The 20,480-nt window shown below is 35.7% G+C and overlaps 1 protein-coding gene across 8 annotated transcripts; it reads left to right on the forward strand.

Moving 5' to 3' along the window:
* The first annotated feature begins 14,049 nt into the window (after positions 1–14,049).
* Positions 14,050–19,052, forward strand: LOC104899383 (uncharacterized). 8 transcript variants are annotated; one of them, XR_007276401.2, is made up of 8 exons: positions 14,051–14,170; positions 14,468–14,512; positions 16,105–16,203; positions 16,353–16,498; positions 16,635–16,748; positions 16,824–16,943; positions 17,151–17,394; positions 17,511–17,650. XR_007276401.2 is itself a non-coding variant. In XM_048648436.2 (6 exons), the coding sequence occupies exons 1-6, from the start codon at positions 16,076–16,078 to the stop codon at positions 17,160–17,162; spliced, it is 561 nt and encodes a 186-aa protein (XP_048504393.1). In that variant the 5' UTR covers positions 14,520–16,075; the 3' UTR covers positions 17,163–17,303. The 8 variants fall into 8 exon arrangements, 3 of the variants coding, with proteins under 3 accessions (XP_048504393.1, XP_048504392.1, XP_057252312.1); XR_007276403.2 differs by having other exon boundaries at positions 14,053–14,170; positions 14,411–14,512; XR_007276402.2 differs by lacking the exon at positions 14,468–14,512 and having other exon boundaries at positions 14,050–14,170.
* The last annotated feature ends 1,428 nt before the right edge of the window (positions 19,053–20,480 follow it).

Consider the following 20,480-nt stretch of genomic DNA (forward strand, 5'->3'; position numbering starts at 1 on the left):
GAAAAAACAGCTAAAAGTATAATCCTTAACATTTAGCAAAATAAACTCCATTGCTAGCCTTCATCAAAAAGAGTAGACATGTCAATTTACATAGATCTACATGCTAGAAACCTACTTTTTCTAGATCTAAAATATGTTCATCTAAGTAACATTTACAAAAATTATACCCAAAAACCCACAATTGGATCAAGCTTGAATTTCCCCATGTTGAACAAAAAAAAAAGCACCATGAGGATTGAATGTGGAGGCAATCACGAGGACAAACCAACATCAAGGGAAGCATTATTGCAACGTCCACTCATAATAACTTGGAATTGTTCTTGAAGAACCTTTACACTGTCATTTGTTTGATCCAGCTTCTTTGTAGTTGCAGTTAAACCTTTCCTTGTTTCAGCAAGCTCTTTCTTTAGTTGCATATTCTCGGAAGTGAGTTACTCAACTTGACTTTCCAGTTGGTCAACATGATCTATTCGTGCTTTCTTTCTTTCGTTAACTTTGTAGGGCCTTTCATAAAACATGTCAGCAGCTGAACCAAGACCATATATCCTCCCACTCTTCCAACCTCCTAAAGCCTCTAAGAATTTCTGATTGTTGATTCTCAGATTCCAAGTTGCCAACTTTCTTACTCTCAAAATCAGCCTAGATCAATCAAGAATGGAAAGAATTAGAAGAATACTATCAGCTATATCCACCAACATAATAAGTGTAATAGTCACAAAACACAACAGAACAAGCATGCTGGGAAGATTGGTTCAAAAAATCAGACTAGCATGTCAATCAAGAATGGACAGAATAATCAACATACTAACACCTACATCCACCAAAATAATAAGTTTAATCATCACATCGCAACAAAATTACAGAATGACAATGCAGGCAGATTTATCAAAGAATTAAAGCTTTAGTATTTGTAATCCACTAAATATTAAAGAGTAACCAGCGGCTTAGTTGCTGTCTATTGCTACTATTTGAAATCTGAAGTTTTATATGAATTTTTCAAATTTAGGAATTAATCTCAAGTCTATGAATTTCTTGTTTTTTGTTGTTGTGTAGTGATATTACTTGTATAACTCTTAACAATTCTTGGCCTTTAAGAAAAAATCAGGGGATGAGGTGGTATACAGTTATAGGCCCAAGAGAGGAGTGCATCCATCAATAATTTCATCAAAACTATTTGTACAAGCACTACTTTATTATATCCAAATCACATAAAAAAATAGTATCTCCAAACCCACAAAATCAGTTCATTTCCCCTAAATCCACTACTCCTCACAATCGACACATCAAGGAAACACACACCCCACTATTGTTTACCCACACTATTGTTCCCTGATAACACTATGCAATTTAATAATAAGAACCAGAAAAGAAACAATGTCACATGTCACGATTTTCTTAGTGTCTTTCTTCATCATTTGATATTATTTAATGCATTTTAACAAAATATGATATCATGGCAGAGTGCATTATCTACAACTTAAAATATTACCCACATTAAGATTTCTCTTACCAATAGATTTTAGAAGTTTTAATTTACTAAGTTAAAAGCTAAAATATAGTAGACATACCCATACAGTTTCAGACGTCTTGTCAACAAACTTTTGATCCTTGCTCACATGACCTTTGCGATAAACCTCAGCCGGAGTTACTTTACGCTTCAATGTTTTTTCCTTGAAATGAACAAACTTTTCGTGAAAATACAATCAACTACTTATAACTAATTATAATTTGCTGCCATTAGTAAAGATGACAAGACATTTAATGGTGTGCTTAAATAATAAAAACCTACCATTTCAGTCCTTAGTTGTACAGTAGATTTGGATCCTTGGCAATGAAGTGGCATTTCTTTTTCGGGATTCTTTTTATTCAAGGAACATTGTTTAGATCTTTTCTTGAAAACATCAGTAGCCTTATGTTGCATAAACTGAGATCTTTTGCTTTGGGACACCATGGTGCAACATAATCTTTTTTTATACGCATTGTAGATATCATACCCGACAACCGTCTTTGACATTTCTTCTCCCATCCTTTCTTCACAGTCTTAGCCACCAAAGGATCCCAAGAAAACTTTAACTTCAATAGAAAAAGTAAAAAAGATTTTATACTATAAAGAAATTAGATGAATGTTCCATAATCACGTCAAATTATAGTAAAATAAAGGTTACCTTGAAGCCATTCCACCATATGCCCCGAGCTTCGTTTGGAACCATTGATCAATTGCACCAAGGTCCACGAAAATACATATTATATAAAGTTTCAACAATTTCTTTAACAACCTCATGATCATGAAACCTATATAGTAAAGTATAAGAATTGTCATGAGAAGGTCATTAACAAAAGCCATCAAATCAATACACAGATGGAGAATAAATTAGAAAGAGTTTTTAGGCCAAAGGATGCAAAATCAACATAGGCAAATTATATTGTTGATTAGCTACATCGTATATTGAGTTTTTTGAGAGAGAAAAAAGGTAATGGAAATGTACATACATGCTGGCAGTAGCATAAATTTCATGGAAAACAATTTCTAATATGTTATATAATCTATGAGCAGTGAACTTAACTTACCATAAACTATTAGTAGGATGCACCGGTGCAAGATAGCATCAATTTTATTAGAATTGCCCATTTCACAGATACATTTGCACCTGTTTCTTGATTTTCAGTGTTAGAATCAGGATCTTCATTCAACACATCATTTTGATGAGTGTTATTTTCTTCAGTTTCAGGTGATGTAATTGGTGAACGAGAGCAATCACGCAGCTCAACATGAGGTAATACCGGTCGACCATAATTTCGAATGATCGGACCCATTCTATTGTGGCAACCTCTACGTCTACAAGTAGAACCATATTCTCTTCTCATATCCATCTACACTTCAATAAATATAGAGAAAACAAGATTAAGATATAATGAGCAGTAGCATGTATATTATATATATAGTGACTTGACACTTAATTTATAAAATAAATTACATGAAGACTAGGTGAATGAAGACTAAGTGATTCAAAAACAAAATTATTCCACAGATGATTCAATTGTTCACGAAGGATAACAGAACAACATGTGCACATATAATAAGAGAACTGAAAAAATGATACACATCAATCAACATCTTCTTCCTCTTCTTCCTCCTGCTCATTTTGTTCATCCTCCTGCTCATTTTGTTCATCCTCCCACTCATCCTAGTCATCACACTCATCTGCCCCCTCCTCTTCCTCCTCGTCCTCTTCTCCAAAAATCTCTTCAACAACTTCATCTTCTTGTACATCTCCTTGAACATCTGAAAGTAAAGGGGGATTTTCAATAGCTTCCTCTTGATATACAGATTGCTCTATTGGTGCATCAATAGAACCTCATGCTTTAATGTTGAAGACGACCCACCATTGATTTCTTTCATTGCTTGAGCTAGGACATGGTGTATAATACACTTGCTCAACTTGATACGCTAGTACAAATGGATCATACTTGGGGTATTTTTTAGTGTGGTTCACCTCAACTAACTTATACTTCTCATGTGTCCTTTTACCTTGTCGAGGATCAAACCACTCACATTTGAATAAATTTGTTTTGTAGCTCTTTATTGCCCCAATATAAACCACTTCTATGACTTCTTGGAGGATGCCATAGTAATCATTTCCAAGTACACCTTTTACACAAACACCATAATTCATGTTGGACTTATTCTTGCCATAGTCATACGTGTGAAAATTATATCCATTGATGCGATAATTTTTGAACTTTCGAACCCTATTTGATGGACCAAGTGCCAAAGAATAGATCACATCGTCATTAGTTCCCTTTTCCAATACCTATACCAATTATACACATGAACACTAGTAAAAATAACTTTCATGTGAAATGTGAAAAGTGTTTGAGAGCAAAATGTTATCAATTAGAACTTACATATTCTTTGAACAACCTAGAAAACTTATCTTCATATTTGCTCCACACTTCGTCAGTATTTTTGCAACCATATGCTATCATCATTTGTTCCTCAAATAAACAGTTATTTGCATTGGTTAGGATTACCGTTCATATGGTGTGAGCAACTCACAATTATTTAGGACATATCGATGTGCGATGTTGTAATCCTTTCCGTCAAGATAATGGAATTTACCTTTCGAAAAGATATGGCCAACACTACATGAAAAGATCTCCAGTAGGTTTGAGTCTAATTGCTCGTCAGCACACGTATCAACCAATCCCAGATTACTTACCTTCGTGTCAAAATCATTCTCAAAGTAAAAGGAGCAAAAATTGGAAATCTCGTATGTAAGGTAAGCATTGCATATGGAGCCCTCAACTCGAGCTTTATTATCCACTTTTTTCTTGAGGTGGTACAAAAACCTGAGAGAGACCATTATCAATTACCATAAGTTTGTTTATGCGTAATTATTTTATAAGTGATACACAAATAAATTATCAAAATTACCTCTCATAAGGGTACATCCATCTGTATTGGATTGGCCCACCTACTCTTGCCTTATAAGGTAAATGAATAGGAAGATGTTCCATTGAGTTAAAAAAACTAGGTGGCAAGATTCTTTCAAGCTTACAAAGAATTTCTGGAATATCTTTCTCCAAACAAACCATGTCTTCAATTCGCAAAGTGGTGGAGCAAATATCTCTAAAAAACTCGGCTTAATTCTGTCACAACATTCCACACATTGCTCGGCAAAAGATCTTTAAAAGCAATTGGAAGTAATTATTGCATAAAGACATGACAATCATGACTTTTCATGCCTGATAACTTATGTTCCTTTGTATCAACGCATCTCCCCAAATTAGATGCATATCCATCCGGGAACTTTATTTTCTTAACACATTCACATACAACTTTTGCTTTGTCTCTTAGCAGCACATAAGGAGCAACTGGCATCATCTCTTTGGACGTTCCATCACGAGACACACAAGCTTGAACTTCTAACTTTCGTCTTTTACAATAACGTTTTAAGTCCTTTATTGCAGTCATGTCATCCTTTGTCTTTCCCTTAACATTCATGATAGTGTGGAGCAAGTTATCAAATACATTTTTTCGATGTGCATGACATCAAGATTATGACGTATTAAGAGTTTACTCCAATAAGGTAACTCCCAAAATATACTGTGTTTGTACCAATTGTGCTTATCACCATAACCTTGTGGATGAAATTGCAAATTTCCACTTGAACACTCACATGTTTTTGGCATAGAGGACACACGTTCCCAAACTTGCTGTCCATTTAATCTCGGTGGAGGTAAGGCACATTCTGTCCTATTTTTGTAAAAACCACTTTTATTTTTTCGGAGAACATGATTATTAGGCAAGAATTGTCGATGGCAATCAAACCAAGTCTGCTTTCTACTATAACTTAATCTAAATGCTTTTGTATTCTCCATGCAATACGGACATGCCAATTTGCTAGCACTAGCTGTGCTCCACCCAGATAACATACCATAAGCCGGAAAATCACTTATAATCCAAAGGAAAGCAACTTTCATCTGAAAATTTTGTTTCCTTGAAACATCATAAGTTGGCACTCCTACCTCCCATAAGAGCTTCAACACCTCAATAAGAGGTTGCAAGAAGACCAAGATTTCCCTTAAGACTCTTTGGACCCGGTATGATCAAGCTCACAAACATGAATGGTTTTTTCATACACAACCATGGTGGTAGATTGTATGGAGTTACAATGACAGGCCAACAAGAATATTGCTTCCCCGACTTTCCAAATGGTGAAAATCCATCGGTGCAAAGGCCAAGTCGGACATTTCGTGACTCTCTAGAAAAATCTTGAAATGTTTTGTCAAAATGTGTCCATGCCTCTCCATCACATCGATGCCATCTCTTGAAGTGTTATTTCTACTACCATTTGCATGCCATCTCATTTGATCTACTGTATGTTTTGCTGCATACAATCTTTGCAACCTAGGAGCAATTGGCAAATAAGTGAGAACACTTTTAGGACTTATATTACCATTTGCTCTTAAAGTCTTGTAGCGATGTTCTTTGAAAAAAGAACATTCTGTAAGATCTTTGTTTTCCTTCCAGAATAACATGCATCCATTTACACATACATCTATCTTATGATGTGGAAGTTCTAATCCATCAAGCAACTTTCGAGTCCCATAAAAATTATCTGTCATTTTATTATCTTCTGGACACATCTTTCATCAAAGATGTAACACTGTCAATGGCTCTATGAGGAATGTTGTATTCACACTTGATGTTTGTTACCTTTGCAACAACTGATGACAAAGACATCTTACATCCATCATATAAAGGCTTTTCAGCTGCCGCCAACATGTCAAAGAACTTCTTTTGCTCAGGTAAAGGATCCTCTTCCACAACATGTTTCATATCATATTTTGGTCCAAATGCATGTATAACCATATCCTTATAACGATTAGATGCATCTTGACTAGAGGTGGACCTACTACTTAGAGATTCATCCCTAAAGTGTTCTTCTCCGTGACATGTCCAACGATAATAGTCTGGCTTAAACCCATTCTTGTACAGATGTAGCTTGATGGTTTCGGGATCTCGGAATGGTATATTTTGACATTTTGAACAAGGACATTTCATTAACCCATCAATCAAAACATTTTCTCGCTTACTAACAAAATCAATGAATTCATCGACTTTGTTAGCATAGATTAGGCTAAGAAATTTCCCGTCAAGTCTTTTATACATCCATTCTCGACTTGATGTCATGATACTGCCAACCAACTTGTATTAGTAGAATTATCAGGAGATGCATAAGATAAACATATTACATATATAATCTTCAAAACATCGTTTTCTTGTTGTTAGTGGTGCCAACATTGCATATTTAAACAGACCAATTTTAAGTAGCAGTGTGTTAAGTTTGACCTTAAAGTGTAGTTCAACTAGATTTGGATCGTATATGAGGATTTTTAGTAAAAACTATATAAATTTTGACCCTTTAAAGTAACAAATGTAGAAATACTTGCCTTAGGCCATGGTTCAATTGAAATTGAAATCCTAACTAGCTAGACTGTATTCAAGTTTGTGGAGGTAACTTACTGTTTCTAGACAATTTAATCGAAATTTATCCTTTAAAATTATTCTTAGTACAAAAGCTTTAATTTCTAATAGGCATCAAAGAAATAAAACATAGTAACTAATTATATGTTATTGTACTCCTATAGGTATACAAGTGATGAAGAAAAACGAATAAGGAAGAGTGTCATATGTCAATTATAACTAATTGTTAGGATCATTGGAGAAACTTTACTTATTGTACTCCTATAGGTTCGATATTCATTAGTACATGTACCCAAAACCTCAAAATTCTCAACATTAACTTCTAAATCCCTTACATCAAGCATACTACCTGCACAAAACCAGCAAATTTATTCACAGTTTTCTAAAGCAGTAAACTTTCTTAACTTCTAAATCCCTTCAATATCCCATCAATCCCTTCATATCATAGGCAACTTAAAGTAGCCAAAACTAGTAAATTAGACGCGAATTACACCAAAATTAATCCAACAAATAAATTAAAAAAAAACCCTGAAGAAAAAGATGCACCGACAATCATAAAAGGAGAGAGGAGAAAAACCTGAATACACCGAGAATTGGAAGCAAAATTGACCGGCGACGCCGATGTGACCGGCGGCGTAGAATGGCAGTGTAGAAGTGACCGGCGGCGTAGACCAGCAGCGTAGAAGTGACCGGCGGCGTAGAAGTGCTGCCGATGAGAGAGAAACCCTTCGTTTCCTAGTGAAGTGAGAGTGGAGTGTTCGATTTTTTTTTTTTTTTGGTTAAAAAACCCTTTGTTTCCTCCCAAAATATTGTGAATGAAGCGCGAATTATCACAAGACTAGTCCGCCATAATGAAAAAGAAGCTAGTGACCAATTTGACATTTTATATTTTAAATATGTATTTTTTTCATATTGTTTGTGTGTATGGGTTGTCCAAGACTAACACCAAAAATTAGAGATTTCGCCGCCAAACAATTTTAGCAACTAGGAAGTCAACATGACTTGTGGCATTCAAATATGGGGAGACCATTTGCAACAACTTAGTCGCCATTTTAGAGACCAAAATGAAATTTGTCTTCATTTTGTTTGCTCAATTCACCTTTTTTTGTAGTGGGGGTGTGGTGGCTGACTCGAAAACAGAGAAGAGAGAGGGGGTGGTGTGGGGCGAAAATAGAGGAACTTAAGAGGGTGTTACGAGTGGCGTTTGCCAGCGAGGGTGGAAGTTTTTCGGCGAGTGTTTAAGTGGAGTTGTGGATGGTGAGTTAGTGATAATGGTAAAGCAACCATGGCTATTTATAGCCTTGTTGGGGGTTGAATTTTCTGAATTTGGGTGAGTTTGATTTGATGAAAAATTAGATTTTGGATGAGTTTTATTTGGATTGATATTTTTGATTGAATAAGAGTTTGTTTGTGTAAAATAAATGGTGGGTTGAATAAAACTCCATTGTTGGGTTGGTTTTTGAAGAAAAATGGAGATGGAATGAAACAATATTTTATTTTTTTCTTGAGTTTCCTTTTTTTTCTTTTCTTTTTCTTTTTCTTTTTTTTTTCTTTTCTTTTTTCTTTTCCTTTTCCTTTTTATTCTTAATACTATTAATTTGTGTAGTAATCAATTTGTTTATTACTTTGTTTCCTTACTTTAACTAATGTTATTGTTTAATCTAACATAACTTGTTATTATTTACAACATATATTTATTTAACGAATTAATTATCCTTTATCATTACTTGGATATAGAATAACAAAATTTTAATAATAACTTATGATTAAAGGAAAATACTAACCACTAATTATTATTATTTAATTTAAGCAAAGTTTAGATTTTCGTGATATTACATATACACACAAGATTAAATACTTGTTCTCTTTATATACTTGACACTAAAATAGCAATGTGTCTGTATCATTCATAAGTACATCAAAGCTAAGCCCACTAGCTCCTTGAAGCGGCCAAACTTCACACTTACATATGTAGATCTCTTAGGAGAATCATGCTCCTGTTATAAAGCATAATGTCAAGAGACCTATTAAGATTATACAACCTCTTAAATCATCACAGTTTTAAAGAACTTTACCTTGGATGATTATATTAGTTCTTTCAATCATCAAATAAGGAAATTAGTCTTATTGAACTTAAGACCCAACGTCTTATTGGGCGTTAAGTTAAGATTTTCCTACTCATGATTTTCAATGGACACCAATCCTAAACCGATTGTCATCCTCTTTACCATATCTCTAGCTAAAGCCTTGGTGAAGCAATCCGCTAGATTATACGTAGTCCTTACATAGTCAACTGTGATAGCACTATCTTTGATCAATCCTTGGACATAACTATGTCTCACACCGATGTACCTTGATTTACCATCGTAAACTTAACGATAAGCTCTTGCCAATGCTGCATCACTATCACAATGTATAGCAATAGGAGAAATCGGTTTTCGCAACAAAGTTATCTCAAACATGAGATTCCTTAACCACTCGGCTTCTTTGCTTGCCAATGACAGAGCTATAAACTCCGATGTCATTGAAGAATCCGCAATACAAGTTTGTTTCTTGGAAGCCCAAGATATAGCATCTTCCCCAAGGAGGAATACCCATCCACTTGTGGAGGAATGATCTTCTCTATTAGAGATCCAACTTGCATCCAAATACAGGATATCCACTATAGGACAAACCATAATCCGTGGTTTTCCTCAAATACTTTAATACTCGACGAATAGCTTGCCAATGTTCCATCCTAGGATTACTAGTATATCTACTTAATTTCCCTACCGCAAACGCGATATTTTGAAGTCGCCAACAAGCCTTTAAAGGAAGACTCATTAACCTAATTGGATATTGGGAAATCGTAGAGAAAAATTAAGGACTTTTCCAATGTAGATTTCCTCGTGCTAACTCCATAGATGGTCAATGAACCATAGGTTGTGTTCGGTGGTGAGGAGGAACCATATTCGCGTATTAATGGCCTCTACTAAATATCAAAACATGTCAAGCAAAGAATATTTTAATGCAATCTAAAATTAATATATGTCAGTTCATTAAAAAAACACAAGACTAATTTTCCATGGTTATTATGCAATCAAATTATAGGAATCTTAATAAATTGTCCAATTATCTAAATTATGAATAGAACAGTTCTTTAGGTCTTTCATTAGCAATAATAATCATGTGAGGTGATGAAAGAATCAAAACATACATCATGCATATGCATATGAACAATATAAGAATATAATGTAAAAGAAAATATAAAAAAGAGAAGATTTAGGGAAGAGTGTATAGTATAGCCTTAATTCTTTGAGGATCTACATCATGACAAGTAGATTATCTGTAAAACAAGAATTAAATTGGAATTGAACCTCGAAATTATACTTTTGTTGTCTGTGTCTTATGCAACGATCTTCAAGATGAGCAATCTTGAAGTTTGAAATAAGAAATTCGAGGGTATGAATGTGTTTCAGTATGTGTTTGAATGTATTTAAATGTGTTAGAGCCAGCGTTTGAATATGAGTTTGAGTGTTTGATATTAGTGATGTCGATGTTTTGAAGCGTAGAAAAGCATTGTAAAAAATCGTTTGAAGAAACGAGGTATTTGTACACAAAGAAAATCGTAAACGAATCAAAAAGATAAAATAAAATTGTGTGCCTGATGCACCGCCTTGTGCTTGACGAATTGTAGTGCGCTAGACACACATGCATATGTGCGCTAGATGCATAGCTTTGCGACACACGTGCTTATATTTTATTGTTCTAAGATTCTTTTTTGTGCTTTAATAATATCTATCCTTCAAAATCCGAAATCACCTATCTTTAGGAATAAGAATTTGATATCCTTTAAAAAATAATTATCAAGAATAATTAATATTAAAATATTAAAAATTACAATTAATTATAAGAAATAATTAACTGAGCCTTAAAATTGGGCTTAGATTTAATAAATAGACTTATATGTTTTTGAAAGCTTTTGGGCTTATCTTGTTCGATTGCTCTTCATTTCATCATTGGGTACCTGATGGGGAGACACGATTTTGTGTCTACACTAATATGAACCAAGTAAAAGATCCTAAATTATCTTCATGTACTTCAATCATTGAAGCTTTCCTTTAATCAACAAATCAACACTTGTCTTTTCGTCGCGCATCTTCAAGAAATTTCAAGTCTTGTAACGAACATGTTTACTACACAAGAAACACCATGGTATAACAAATAGTTCTTGATTGTTTCAACATACAGTCGGGAACCGTTAGTTTTTCATCTGTTTCCTAATAGCTCATTCACCTGTAATAACAACTGTTCCTTGTAGCTGTTTGTCATATTTCGAAACTTAGGAGACTCAACACTTAGACATCAGGGGCTCGAGAGGAATGCAGCCGCAGTAGCTGAAGTCAATAAGCTATTAGAAGTAGGAGAGGTTAGCCAACGAGGTGTTGGTTAATTAAGAAGTCAAATGAGACATGGCGAATGTGGGTCAATTTCACAAACCTAACCAAAGCTTGTTCGAAGGACAATCACCCATTGCCCAACATTGATACGCTCGTGGAGTCAACTGTAAGATACGCCTTGCTTGGCTTTAGGGACGCTAATGCAGGCTATTACAAAATCCCAATGGCCGAGAAGGATCGTATGCGCGCGAATTTCATCACAAGTAAGGTGTTTATTGTTATAAGATGATACTTTTGGAACCCAAAAATGTGGGTGCTCATACCAACTCACCATCAACAAGGTCTTTGAAGAACAGCTCGGTCGGACTCTAGAGGTCCACGTTGAGGATAAGATTGTTAAAAGAAAAAGGACTTTGATCATGCCAATGACTACGCCGCAACACTGAGTACCTTAAGATGCTTCAACATACATGAAGCTAAATTAGAAGAAGTGTGTATTAAGGGTTAAAATGGGAAATGCATCCGGTTTTTAATTGATGAAAGTGGAAAGACCAACCCGGACAAGATCAAGGTTGTGTTAGACCTGACTTCGCCTTAAAATGTATGGAAAGTGCAAATATTTATTGGCTGCTTAGCGACCCTCGATCGTTTCCTTTTCCCCATGGCCGACAAACGTCCTACGTCATTCAAGACATTTACAAGAAAGCAGTTTGAGTGGGACGAATTGAAGAAGCCGAGTAGGCCTTTTGTAGTTAAATATTCATTGAACCTCTCTACCAAAGCTGATGTCTCCCTTGTTGGGAGAAACATTAAATATCCACTTTTTAGTATCTGTATATGCTCTTAATGTGTTTCTAGTAACCGAGCGAGAAGACATACAATACCTAATTTACTTCATCATTCACTCATTCAGAGGAGCCAAAGGAAAATAAAGCTAAGTGGAAAAGATGATAATGTTCGCATCCATCATGGCGAGTAGAAATTTGAATCTGTACTTCCAAGCACACCCCGTCAAAGTCCTAATTAGACAACCAATCAAGAAAGTAATATAACGCTGAAACCACTCTACTTAGATGACAAAATGGGTTGTTCAGCTCTCAACATCGAAATAGAATATGAGCCTCGGCGGGCATGCCCTAATCGATTTCATCACCAAGTGCAGTGCCCAACTTAATGAAGAAGCAAACTCCGAAGATTGCGAGTCATAGGTAGATGGCTCGGCCACCAAGACAGAAAGTGGAGTACGCGTGGTAGTAAAACACCCGGTCGAGGATAAGATGGAAAATGCCATCAAGTTTGATTTCTTGGACTCGCGCAATCAAGCCGAGTACGAAGTCTTCATACTCAGCCTTCAAATCTTCCTTTTCTCTGGGGCACAACATGATAATGTATTTGGCTAAAATAAAAGAACTACTCATCAAACTATCCACTTCAGCATTCATCACCTTCCTTGATCAGAGAACCAACAACCAGCCGTATTGGCTCAGATGACTAGTTGTGCTAAGGGGTTAAGCCACTGAACCATAGTGTGAGAAGTCCTTAGTCAGTCCAGCATTAACTCTCAACAATCACAAGATCGATAGATTTGGTTTGGCCACAAAACACATTTCGACTAGAGTATTGGGAGCAGATGAACACATCTACTAATTCCTTTCATCTCAAGGTTCAATATAATACTAGATTATATTTGATTTAAAATTAATCAAACGCCTACATTATATGTGGTATTACATAATTTGGTACAAAGATAGAATAAATTTATGCATTTAGTGACTGAAATTTGTCGACTAAACCATCTATGGGAAATGAAGGTTATTTTAATAGTCAAATCAAGGATTATCGGTTATCCTATCAAAGTAACCCTTCACCTAGGAATGAAATTAATATGAAATGGCTAATTGCCTAAATCAGAAGTTTCGAAACATATTATCTTCTGAAAACCTACCAATAGCTTGTCTGGCAGAAGAGATTTAGAAGGAAAATAAATGAATTAGAAGGAAACATTTTAGTTTCCGATGTTTGGTTTAAAATTTTCTTAGAAGTGATAGGAAGTAGAAGGAATGCCTCTTTACAAAATTTTCTTATTCTTTTCTTCCAAAACTGGAAGAATTTGGGAGAAAGAGAAAACTTAAACTAAACATGAAAAATTAGGTTTTTAACTTTCTTTTCTCTTCCATTTCTTTCTTTATTAAAAATGAACCAAACATGTTGTAAATGTAATCATGATATTTGAATTGTCGGTATTATAGTGCTACTATGTGATTTTTGGGGAAAACTAGTTTTTTTGCCCGGGCGATGCCTCAGGTCAGTTACAGTAAACAAATATGTTATTATTTTTAAATTTCATAATCTATTTTGCTACTTTTCGTATTTTTTATCCATCTAAAAATTGAAAAATTCACGTAATATGATTTCAATATTCTCTTGTAAGTTACGTAATAAGAATGTTTTTAGTTAATTATAATTATTACAAGACTTCATCATATTTTTTTATCTTAGCCAAATACATTATCATGTTGTGCCCCTAAGACTTCATTATCATGTTGTGCCCCTGACAGGCCCGCGGCCTACGTAGTGGACAGGGGGCCGGGCTCAAATCGTGCTAGGCCGGGCCGACTCGCGTTCTGGCCCGGCCCAAATGGTACACTTATTCCAAATAACACTGATACTTTGGAACTGTTCCTTTCGACGGCTTCCGATACATCACATAATCCCGCCAATTTTCTCAGTCTCAGAGAGCCAACGAAGCAGCAGAACTGCAGTAAACGCATAGCCAGAACTCCGACGACGTCATATTTTTGTTAGTAAACTCTCCTCTTCCTTGTATTTCTTACCCTCATATTTGCTAAAATGCTCCTCTATTTCATACGAAATTTCCAATTCTTTGAACTTTTAATTTTCTTAGGTATTTTTTATTTATAATTTTTGTTATCAAGTTAGTAATATAAGTAGTTGAGATGATTTGTTATATTTTTTCAGGTTTAGTAAGTTAATAAATAATTGACTCGATTGGTTCAATTACTGCCTACTGAATTTATAGGTTTGTGCTCCATTTCAATCTAAATTGGTTGTCGTGGATTTGTTATTGCAATTGCAGCATAGCGGAGATCGAGTATTCGAGGCAATCGCACGTGTTTTTGTGGTAAATTTGTTAGGACTGTGTTGTTATAGATATTCTTCTTATTTGAAGTCATCAAAGTTGTTAATTTGGAGAGTATCTAATGAAATTATCATCAATTCAATTTAGAAATGATTTATGATATAATTGATTGAGAGAAACTTAAGCTGAAGGAAAAGCAGGTGAATTCTGGACAATTTTAATGTTCAGGAAAAGTTTATTTTTTCATTTGTCTGATAAACTCTGAGAATAATCCCGAGTTTGTTATGTTACATTGTGTTTTAAAGGTATATGAATGTGAATTCAATTATTGACTTTGAACTCAATTTAAGGAATTTGAATTTGCCTTTCTTATGTAAATTGGAAAATGGTGAAGAAGATCCCCATGAAGATATTTGAAGATGGATTCTAAATATGAAACATACTTGTAGTCCAAGTCCTTGATCGAATCATGTTATTCAATGTTGAAATTTAAGAAAAAAATAGCGTACTTAAGCCTTAAGAGTGATCACTGTAGCCACGAAAGATACAAAGATGCAATTCTTTTTAGTCTTTTGGCTGACTGAATATGGAAATCTTTAATTGTGTCTCACGGAATACTTTGGAGTGGGCATCGAGTTGGGAAGGGGAGTGAGCTGATGGCCAGAGGAGCAAGAGAAGGATGAGCAACAGGTCAGGTAGGGTTAGGTTAGTGTGATGATTGCCGGGGAAGGAAGAGGGTGGAGGCAGAAGGGTGGTCGAGTGTTGGTGAATTGGTGAAAAGAGGAGCGTGAGGAAAGGGAATATGGTCGAACAGAAAATTACCTGTTTATTAGGTCCATGTCATGTAGGCTCGCTTTTGGAATACACCCCTATTACTGTGGAACACTGCATAGCTGGGACTTATTCTTATGAAATGATCCTTATTCATGATTCTCTCTTCCCAGAATTACTTATAATTCAAGTGTCCATATTCTATTAGGAAAACTGTTTTTGGGATTTACATTTCTGATCAAATTGTTTTACATCCCCTCAAAAGTTTTACGAGTATTTTAAAGAAAAGGGTACTGAAGGATGGAAATGGGAAGCATTTGTTCACATATAAAATGGTTGAAGTAGGCTATCTAAGGTGATAAATGAATTAAGGGTTATTTTTTTTTCAACTCAATTTGATTGATATGGACTTCCTTATTAGCATAACACACCCTTAGGAGCACAAGAATATCTATTATAGATCATCTGATATAAGGCACTGAATCAAATTGTTTTGAAGACTGTCATTGTTTGCATGGAAGTATGGGATGCTTCATATGATATTTGTAAATTCAATGTAAGTTTCTCAGGTAATCTACCACTATTACCAAACAGTTATTTTTCCTTGTTCATTTTCGATATTACAAGACGTCGATTGCATTCTCCAACAAATGCTTCCTGATTTAAGAAGTTTTCAGCAATTTTTCCATAAATTTTATCGTGGAATATCACATGTCAATGTATGTGCAATTATGTATATTGAGATAAGATGACTATCAGGAGGACTCAAGAAGTAAATTATAGAAGTACAGTTCTTTCTTCTGTGTTTGTTGGACTTAGGCATATCCCATCATAATGATTGTTACTCATATTTTTCTGAATAGAATGAAGGGAAAAAGAGTGAGGTTCAAGGACTTGGCATCTGAATCGAATTTTCCTGCAAGCAGTGGATTACCATCTGATGCAAGAGATGATCTTCCTATGTATGCCCTTCAGGATGTGGTTGCTTTGCATGGTTCTCATTTCCTGGCAGTTTAAAGTTGCATAAAAAGTCGACTATATTTTCTTTATTTTGTGTACTATGTGAGGTATTGAGTTGCACCTGTAACATGCTCTTCATCTGGTGTACTAGGCCTGCTGCAGTTAATGAAGCAAAAACCTCCGAGTTTGCGTTTTTTAAAAAATTGAAGCAAGATGTTGGTTGCACTTCCTGTCTAAATCCTCAAAACAGAGAGAAAATCCCCATGAGGAATTTGAGACCAAGCAACTATGCCAGAGGTAGGTCTTTCACTAAAAATCTTTCAAAGCATTTTCCTTGATAAGTTGAGAAGAATGGGCGTTCAGTGGGATCTTAAATATCCTTTTTGATTTTGAAGTCACTGAGTTTATTTTCTAAACTTGATAACCTGTGCAGAATTAGGTAGCTCAAAACTTAAGGATGTAAAATCTTCACAGTATGTTAAGAAGTCTACGACTAGGGAAATTGGTTCTTTTTTCTCTCCAAGAGATGCCGTTTTGGAGAGTTCAGGTGTGTGGCATTAAACTGGTTCCTTTCTGTACCACATTTTGTCCTCTTAGCTACTTCATGCTATGATTTCAACAGATCTGCCTAGTAAGGAGCGTGATAATGGGAAATTCAAGTGCTTATCTCCTATCAGAACACCAGCAAGTGTTAATCTAGTATCTTTCCTTTCCGCAACTGCAAATACCTCTGCTAATCCAGGTTAGATATCGTGATTCAACTCTTTGGAAATGAATTTTGGAGAGATGATAAATGTTTCATCAATTCAGGAGGTAGCTTAATAGCAATCATGCTACACTGTAATTTGGGGGTGAGATTTTGATGATTCATGTAAAATCTATAAATAATAACGTAGTATACATAGATCTCAATCATATAATGTGGCATTGGGTACAACTTATGGTGCAGAAAACCAACTAAAAGATGGAGATATCTTTACGTGCAAGAGGCTGAAGTTACTGCAGCGGATTGCCAAGACCTTGTCTCCTGAAGCTGATGAAGTTCCAAAGGAGTTAAGTGCATGACTCAATTTGTTTTGTTATTTCTTTGTTGGCCTTCTTTTTCTTTTACAAATATTCACAGATGTTTTGTCAGGTGTGATTTAGTGTTTCAGCTCCTAAGTCGTTTGCTCCCAGAGAGTTATCAAGGAAATGTACCTTCCTTGACCTTAACTGTTTCGACTTTAATTTCTTGCTCCTACTTTTCTTATGCACAGACCCTTTTTTGTTTTCTCTGTGCTAACTGCTAAGGCTAATCCTTTGTTAACAGCTGTCACCAATCCTACAACTAAGGCAACCAGAAACTGAAGAGAATTCTCACTTGCGTCTTGATTCAAATATTCATGTCATGGACACTACGGATACTTCAAGGATGCTTGTGAAGGCTGACATGGATCCCTTCTTGGATAGTAGTGTCTCTGCTACTCAGTCCAACAGATTTAGGGGAGCAATTCCTTATGAACAGGAGGACAATGATTCTTCTGGAGCTAGATGCTCTTACAGCATGCTTCTCTGGCACAAAGGACAGAATAATGAGGAAAGCGCTCTAAATGGTAGAGATCTTTTGACATGGGGTATTGAACTTCGTGATTATTCTATGCCAGGAAACACTAGCCCCGACGTCATCAAGAATGAAGTATTAAGGCAATTTTCATATGATGCATATGACAATAGTCAGTCAGGCAGATATAGAGACCAGAGTCATTCATATGAGGTTCCTAATGGAAGTTATGACTCCTTTGCAGCTACTAACAGTAGTGGTCTAGTGTACAAAGACGAGAGACTTGATTTTAGTTTGAATAAAGGAGCACAATTGAGTCTGAATAGCTGGTACGATCCTTGTCCTCGTGTCTCTCTTGAGAGTTCCAGACCTTCTGCTTCAAGTAATCTCAGGTATTGCACTGAAGATGATCATCTGAATGACTTTAAGATTAGAAGAGAATTCTGTTTACTCGGTTGGGATGCTAATGAAGTGGATATGCATGACTCTACACATAATAGTCTTATGGAGCTTGAAATATATTGTCCTCCATCATCCACAAGTTGTGAAGATCATGGAGACAGTACAGAGCTTTGTCCTCCATCTACGAGTGAAGATCATTGGGATAGTCGAAAAAACAGTACTTTGTTGGATATGTCTCCCTATACTTATCAAGATCATGATATTCAAGGACATCATTTGGAGCAAAAGGAATTAGTTCCAAGATCACCATGTATTCCATTTATGTTATCCTATGGTCCAGGACAATTAAACCCAGATGATTCTGGTCTCTTTATGAATATCTCAAGAGATAGCAGTTTCTTCTTTATCCCTCAGAAGAGTAATCAAGCGTTGGAAAACATGATATGTGAAAGGAACTGCCCTGCTGTCGAAACTCTTCTTATCTCCCAAGACTTTGTATCTGATTCTGAGTGGAAGTGCAAGTCGCAAACTGGTATTCTAAAGGAGCAAAATGACACATTTAGACAGGGAAATTCAAGTTCGCAGTTTCTCATTGCTAATGAAGAAAACCTGGCTATATTACATCCAGAACATTGGTCCACGAGTGTGCATATTCCTGTTAACCAGGAGTATTCATTTCCTTTGCAGCTTGATACAGTAAGGTGGAAGGATATGGAAACGGAGACTTATGATGAAGACAGGGCAATAGTTACTCATGATAATCACTTCTGGTGAATTCTCCACACTACTCTTTTTCTTCACTGCAGAAATGTACATTTCCATTTTGTTGGTGACCTCCACATCTGAATAGATACTTTTAAAATGTGTAGTAACCCATCTAAGTTGACAAATCTATATCTCTTTTTCTGATTTCTGGTGCAATGAAACCATTCATTGATTATGCCTTGGTAATCTTCTCCTCTTTTACGTCTAATGGTTGTGAGGTTATTAATGTTTACAGCCGTAACCCCAGATAGCGTTATCATAATCATGATATGGACAATATCATAATAGTAACATCTGAGGGGTCGTTTGGTTCAAAATAAGGAATGGAAAGGAAATGGAATGGGATAAAAGGATGGAATGGAAATGGAATGTGTTACTTTAGACACTTGTTTGTTTTGATGTAGGAATTGAATCATTGGCCTAATGACTCCCTTACTTTTTGTTTCATGTGGTGTGAGGAGGGTTTCAAGATGGGGGAATCAAAATTGGGCTAGTAAGGGAGTGAAAAAAATGGATAACCCAACCAAACATAAAATAAGGGAGTGTGTTACCTCAATCCGTTTCCAAGCCTAAAATATTTCCAACCAAACGGACCCTAAGACTTTTTTTAGTTTTCCCGCTGTTTGCCTTCTAAAGGTAGAACTACTTTTCTTTCCCGTCTAGTCTGGTAGGCGGTTATAAAATATGGGTAATGATAACAGTATGTAATGTAGTTTTGGAAGGTAAAAAAGTCATGTTGATGTTTATGATAATGAGAATTCTTCTCCAAACATGTGATCTTTTTCATGGATTGCATTACATCCATTAGCAGTCTAGGATAGGGCGGCAATGGGCCGGAGATGGGGCAAGTGAACCTCAACCTGCCCCATCTGTCTCGACCCAAATCCCCATCACCCACCAAAAATTCCATGCATATCTGCCCCATCCATCAACCGCGGATGGGGCGGGTAGGCACGGAAAATAGATGATACTAGGAATAGTTGTATGTATACTTAACAATTAAAAAAATTAATAAATGAAAATTTAGCCATCGATCAACAACAAAATCACTAAGTATCAAATGTCAATTCATAATCCATGTCGAAAATTAATATTAAAATAATATATATATACTATATATAGCATAGGTGGATGGATGGAATGAGTGATGAGTAAAAAAATATTCACCCATCTCCGACCTGTCCTGTCACCCACTCAGTTTGCCACCCCTTGGTATTGCGGGTTTTCTCATTTATCTATGGCGGGTGGGTGGATAATTCACTCACCCATGGAAAACTATCCGCTCTAGTATTGGGTGTGCACTGGTCCAGAAGCATACTGGATTGGGACCAATTGGACTGTTACACTGGAATCCAAGGTTTTCTTAGACTAGAGACCGGACCAAAAAAAATTGTGCAGACTAAACCGGACCGGAATTTTAAGCACCACTCCGATTGGACCGGTTTAATTCGTGCTTTACAAGTTTAAAAATTGATTTTTGTAATTATCTGATCTAAATTAAATTGTATATGTACTTCTTACATAATATTAGCACATTATAAAACTCAATTTGTATGAAACATATTAAAATTT

Source organism: Beta vulgaris, chromosome 7 (genome assembly GCF_026745355.1).
Source record: "Beta vulgaris subsp. vulgaris cultivar EL10 chromosome 7, EL10.2, whole genome shotgun sequence".
Taxonomy (NCBI): domain Eukaryota; kingdom Viridiplantae; phylum Streptophyta; class Magnoliopsida; order Caryophyllales; family Amaranthaceae; genus Beta; species Beta vulgaris.